Source organism: Mycteria americana, chromosome 4 (assembly GCF_035582795.1).
Source record: "Mycteria americana isolate JAX WOST 10 ecotype Jacksonville Zoo and Gardens chromosome 4, USCA_MyAme_1.0, whole genome shotgun sequence".
In the NCBI taxonomy this organism is placed as follows: domain Eukaryota; kingdom Metazoa; phylum Chordata; class Aves; order Ciconiiformes; family Ciconiidae; genus Mycteria; species Mycteria americana.
Genome location: NC_134368.1, coordinates 42,415,019 through 42,421,018, shown reverse-complemented (window position 1 = coordinate 42,421,018; position 6,000 = coordinate 42,415,019). Strand labels below are relative to the sequence as shown.

The window sequence follows — 6,000 nt, the reverse complement described above, 5'->3', positions numbered from 1 at the left end:
GAACTGAGAGGAGGTGACGGTGAGTTTCTACAGGGAAATCTGAACAGAATATGCTGAAAATGAGACCAACGTAGTCTCGGCTACATGCTACGACAGGGAATTGCCTCTAGCTGGAATAATTTTTGAGTTAAGGGTAAAGGCGCCCTAGGATTGCAGACTCTCTACAGAAGAAAATGTTCTTGAGCACTGGACATACCGCACAGAGAACAACTGCCTCTCACTTCCAGTTTATGCCTGTGGCTTCCCAAAATCTGAGCCTGCAAAATGGAGCTGTTTGTTGGTCCCGCCTGTGCTATCTCCGGCAGGTCCAACATGTAAAACAGCAGCTAATCCTTCTGATACTTTAAGTATCTCAGGGGCAAGGGTAGGGAGGAAAAAACAACTCTGGGTTTCTAAGGCCTTCAAAGGTTGGTACCTGTTGTGGTTTAGCCCCAGTCGGCAATTGAGCACCACACAGCCGCTCGCTCACCCTCCCCCGGTGGGAGGGGGGAGAGAATCAGAAGAGTGAAAGTAAGAAAACTCGTGGGTTGAGATAAGAACAGTTTAACAATTGGAACAAAACAATAACGATAAATTGTAATGAGAAGGAAAACAAGAGAGCAAGAGAGGAACAAAACCCAGGGAAAAAAACAAGTGATGCAACCGCTCACCACCCGCTGACTGACACCCAGCCCGTCCCCGAGCAGCGATCGCTGCCCCCCGGCCAACTCCCCCCAGTTTCTATACTGAGCATGATGTCGTATGGTATGGAATAGCCCTTTGGCCAGTTGGGGTCAGCTGTCCTGGCTGTGCCCCCTCCCAGCTTCTTGTGCACCTGGCAGAGCATGGGAAGCTGAAAAGTCCTTGACTGGTGTAAGCACTACTGAGCAACAACCAAAACATCAGTGTGTTATCAACATTATTCTCATGCTAAATCCAAAGCACAGCACTATAGCAGCTACTGGGAAGAAAATTATCCCAGACAAAACCAGGACAGTACCTACTTCAATATAAAAATGTTTGAATTGCCTTTACAGTTACCTTATTTCCACACTTTCAGGGATACACAAAGTGTTTTTGTCAAGACTCTTGTTTCAGAAAGTGCTACATTATCTTTAACCTCCTACCACAGTGACATTTGCCGTGGTCATAGTCCTGAAATCACTTTTTATCTTACACATGCACAATGACTGTATGCAAATTTATTTCAGAGTCTGATGGACAATAGGGAGACACTTTAAAAACAAACAAAAAAAAAGCTGGAAGCCTGCCCTTTATAGTACTTAGTATTTTAGACATTAAATGTTTTCCAGTGCTAGACTTTCAAAGGCTAGTAAAAGCTATTGTCTAGTATTTATCTCAACAAATTAAACTTAAGCTATTAGTTTAGCTGTGGGATCTCTAATTCCCCACTTGCAAATATTGTTAGATATCTAGATTTAGACTTCTAAATATGCTAAAGGTTGAGTAAAAACTGAAAACCAAGAATTAGCGTAACTGGCGATAGTTACCACCACAAACGGGAACGTATCAGGAGCACATGTTCTTTACAAATGCCGCCTCTTTCCTGCAGGAATCTATTGGCACGTGCGGAGATAACATTCCAACATTTTTCATGCTGTTCTGCAAGCTGTGTATTTTATGAGAAGCCACTAATACTGGGGCCAGGGTGAGAGGGAAGGAGTAGGGAACATCTGGGAAGACATACCTCTAACCGCATCTGTCTCAAAGCCAGCTTCCCCATCCTGATACAGACAGCAGAAAAGGCCAGTGACCCTGAGCTCTGGGAGAGAAAGTTCCTAAGATTCACTCATTATCAGCTAATACACCAAGACAAAACGTTAAGACCTCTGCTTCTAGTTTGGGGGCAGGGGGGAAACAATCCAGGAGTAACAGCAAAGTTGGTACTTATTATGAGAGATACTTTTTTCACTCAGAAGGTGATACAAGGAAATGCTCACGTAACAAAAACATCCATTACCACTAAGGGTAGTGTATGTGGGAGAGAGAATTGTGGTTAGAGATGGAAAAAAAAGTTTCAAATCAAGTGTACACTTTGAGACTTGCCAGTTTTGTGACAACAGCAATAGCCCAAGAACAATGCAAAGCCTTATCCTGCGCAGGGCTTCAGCATTCTGGGAGTACCCAGCCTCTCAGAAACATCAAGAATACAACAATAATCATGTACAACATTTTATTACAAAATTGTTAAAAAAGTAATACAATGCAATATACTACAAAATATAAGATCAGCTATTAAGCTACCTCCTTTGTTTTACTTAGCTATAAAGAAACACCTGGCTATCAGTCACTGAATTTCAACAAAACCATTAAATATGCAGAAACATTCCACAACTTTTTCTTCTTTTTTTTTAAACTGAACTGCAGCAGCCCTCGGCTACTACTTACATTAAAAATAGAGGTCTCCCTACAAAGAACCACATTACCTATACACAATTCTGTACAGATTTTTATACTGAAGCTAACAATGAGCTGCACTTGAGTTCACATTCTTAGCAAAATATTGGATTTTGAGCATAAATCTTTACAGCAGGACATTCATTTATTCCTCATCCTCATCTTCTTCCTCCTCTTCATCATCATCTTCCTCCTCCTCCTCCTCTTCTGGTTCTGCTTTCTTCTTAGATCCCGCAGGCCTACCGGGGCCCTTTTTGCCTGCGTCACTCTTGCTCTTGGCACGATATGCTGCAATATCCTGCAAGAAAAACGCTGTTTAGTTGCTGGCAATGTAACTCTGAAGACAAATTTGTACTGCTTCAGTAACTTATACTGTGCAGATCAAATACACTGTGTGCGGAAAAGCGGGGTTTCAATCTTGGGACTTTCACGCTTACACCTTTTGGCAAGAGAAGGTGTGATCCAGTTTTAAGAATTTTATGACCACAGTGCTTTGGAATATGACTGTGTTTTTCCAAGCAGGTGACCTGTTTTCTGGAAGTAAAGCATCTTATTGGTAAAATCTCTAGACATGTAAAAACCACATCCAGCTTCACTGTAAAGGTTCCAGATACCTCCCACGCCACACCCTTCCACGCATTCTGAAGCCTGGCAAAGGCTGACACAGACATTTAGAATGATGAACCATATATGGTTTAGGTGCAAAACGAAAGTCACACATTTACCGTGACCTCTACAACTTTAACCATTATTTTATCAGTTTCACTCTACCTTTTCATACTTCTCCTTTAGTTTTGCAGCCTTCTGTTCATATGGCTGTTTATCTTTGGCTGACTGTTCAGACCACATTTCTCCTAATTTCTTTGCTGTATCTCCAATAGACAAGCCAGGATGATCATTTTTGATTTTTGGACGGTGTTCAGAACAGAAAAGGAAGAACGCAGATCTAAAATGAGAGACAGCGATTAAAGTTAAGTGTCAGACTATTAGAACTAATCTTTCCCCCCCCCCCCCCCCCCCGGTCATAGAAACACTCACGGTGGTCTTTTAGGAGCATTGGGGTCCTTTTTCTTTCCCTTCTTCTCGCCTTTGGGAGGAACGTAGTTTTTCATCTCCCTGTCATAACGAGCTTTGTCTCCTTTAGCCATTTCTTCAAACTTTCCTTTCTCCTTGCTAGACATTGTCTGCGGACACACGGAGGGGAAAGGAGAAGAGTCTGGGTCAGCTAAAGCGCCTGGTGACCCACTAACGCCTAAGCAGCAGCTGCTACCAGGAATCTTTTCCCAGCAGCCCGCAGCAGGGGCGGGGGCCGGGCCGGCAGGGCTCGGCAAGCACGGCGGGCCCGGCCCCCCTCACCTTCCACCGCTCCGAGCACTTCCGCGAGAACTCGGCGAAGTTGACAGACGAGTCCGGGTGCTTCTTCTTGTGCTCCTCGCGGCAGGTCTGCACGAAGTAGGCGTACGAGGACATCTTGCCCCGCGGCTTGTTGGGGTCGCCTTTGCCCATGGCGAGGTCGGCGGCGGGTCCCTGCGGGGGGTGGGAGGGGAGAGGTGGCGTGAGGGCGGGGCCGCGGCGCGGAGCAGAGCCACGGCCGGGCGGGGCCGCGCCTCGGGCCGCTCCCGCCTCTCGCCCGCCGGCACCTTCCCGCCCAAGCACGCCCTCCGCGGCCGCCGGCCCCTCCCCCGCCGCAGCCCCTCTCCCGCCCGCCCGCCCGCCCCGCAGCACCTCCCGCCGCCAGGCGCCTCCACCCGCCCCCCGCGGCGGCCGAGGCGAGCGGCCCGCACGGCGCCGCCGCCCGCGCCCCAGCCCTCCCCGGCGGGGCCGCCCGCCGCCCTCCCCGCGCCGCCGGCCCCACCCCACCCGCCGGGAATTCCCCCCTCAGCCCTGGGCGCGCCGCCCGCCCCGGGAACCCCGCGCTCCCTCCGCGCCCAGGGCCGCCGGCGGCGCCCCCGCCTTCCCACTCTCCCTCCCCCTCGGCGCCCTCCCGCTGCCCCGCGGCCTCCGCCGGCGGGGGCGGCGCGGGGCCTTGCCTGGCTGGCGGAGCGGGCGGCGGCGGCGCGGGGCTCTGCTCCCTCCGCTGCTGCTGCCGAATGGTTTCCCGGCGGCGCACTTACAGCCTCTTGTTTTCCACAGCCCTACCCGCCACAGCAACTTGACCCGCGGCGCCCGGGGGCCCGCCCCCCGCCGCAGCGGATTGGCTGCCGCGCCGGTTCAAACTGCCTGCGGCCCCGCCCCCTAGGGCCGGGGCCACCGGGGATTCGCTGGCTGCCGTCCCGACGTCAGTGGCCGAGCAGCTCCTCGGCTAGGTCGAGCGCGAGGGGGTCGTTAGCGCTCATACTCGTTGGAACCGGTTGGGGTGAGGATAGTGGAGGGGGCGGAACTAAAAGCGCTGGGCGGTGATTGGGCGAGAGGGACGGTTTAAAAAACCGCGGGGACCCCCGCCATTGGCCGCCGGGGACTGTGCGCGTTTTGATTGGGCGGAGCGGGATGCTGTAGCGTGGTTTAAAAATACAAAGGGAGCGAGGAGGGTGGCGGGGCGGGCACAGCAAGCGGAGCCGCGGAAGGGCACGGGCGGGGCTCCGGGGAGCGCCTGGTGTCGCGGCTCGGGACAAGCCTCTGCCGGTGGCCTCGGGAGGCGCGGCAGCGGGCAGCTGCCCTGGTTGCGGCCTGGCCGCCGGAGGGTGCGGGCCCTCCTCGGGCGGGGGAAGCCGGCGCCCTGGGCACTGCCTTCCTCCTGCCCGGGGGGGCAGCGGGGGCGGCGAGCGCGGCCGTTCCTCCCTCCCTTTCGGGGCGGGGGCGGCGGGCCGCGGCTCCCCGAGCCTGGCGCGCAGCAGCCGCCGCCGCCAGCTGTAAAACTGGGCTTTAGCTTCGGTCGCGCCGCCCGAGCGAGGCCCGCTCCTGGGGGGCTCCGGGGCCGGGCGGCGCGGCGGCCCTGCTCTCGCCCTGACCCGCCGCCGGGTAACGGCCGGGGCGGCGCCCGGCCCCGGCTCCCTCCCCGCGGGGCCTGGGCCGCGCCGGGCGAAGCCGCGGGAGGAGGGCTCGGGGTGCTGCCGAGGTGCTGGGCCCGGCTTGCAGGAACCCGCGGGGAGAGCGGCCTGGCGTGCCCCGAGGGACCGCCTGCCTCCTCTCAGGCTGGCGGGGTTTAAAAAGAAGAGCCCGTGGCCGGCGGCGGGGGTGGGTTTTCCCAGCACCGAGGCTGGGGAGGGAAAGCGTCGCCTCTGTTCGTGTTGTGTTCTCCCTGTAAAGTGAAAGCCGCAGCAGTGGAAAGCCTGGAAGCAAAGCTCAGTCGCAGATGTATCGCCTGTGGCTTGCAGTTCGTGCTTTCAAGGGAACCACCAGTGGTGAATCTGGCCCTGTCGGCTGGGGGATAAAACTGAAGTTTCCGTACAGTCATGTAGTCTGTTTTATTGTGATTTGGCCGTAGTGTACACGATATGGGTTTTGCTGATGTTGGTTTTCTTCTGGCTGGTTATTTTCATCCAGTTCTCTAGTTAACACCAGTTTACATAAATATTCTTGCTAATCTAAGGAGTTTCTAACACTTGCTTTTTCAGGTGTAGTTATAGCAGTGCTGAAAAGCAGCCTCTGGCTTTGCTTACTGAA

The 6,000-nt window shown here is 54.0% G+C and overlaps 1 protein-coding gene across 1 annotated transcript; it reads right to left on the bottom strand.

Moving 5' to 3' along the window:
* Positions 1-2,159: 2,159 nt before the first annotated feature.
* HMGB2 (high mobility group box 2) lies at positions 2,160-4,587 on the bottom strand. Its single transcript, XM_075500306.1, has 5 exons — positions 4,428-4,587; positions 3,754-3,924; positions 3,436-3,581; positions 3,169-3,343; positions 2,160-2,695 (listed from the first exon to the last, which is right to left on the bottom strand). Exons 2-5 carry the CDS (start codon positions 3,901-3,903, stop codon positions 2,543-2,545), a joined length of 624 nt encoding a protein of 207 aa, XP_075356421.1. The 5' UTR covers positions 3,904-3,924; positions 4,428-4,587; the 3' UTR covers positions 2,160-2,542.
* Positions 4,588-6,000: the final 1,413 nt, after the last annotated feature.

What these genes read in the sequence shown, in the direction of transcription:
- HMGB2 (XM_075500306.1), bottom strand. Translation starts at nt 3,903, where the DNA reads ATGGGCAAAGGCGACCCCAACAAGCCGCGGGGCAAGATGTCCTCGTAC. An exon ending in AGTGCTCGGAGCGGTGGAAG is followed by an intron (nt 3,582 to 3,753) that starts GTGAGGGGGGCC and finishes GTGTGTCCGCAG; the next exon opens with ACAATGTCTAGCAAGGAGAA. An exon ending in AATGCTCCTAAAAGACCACC is followed by an intron (nt 3,344 to 3,435) that starts GTGAGTGTTTCT and finishes CTCTCATTTTAG; the next exon opens with ATCTGCGTTCTTCCTTTTCT.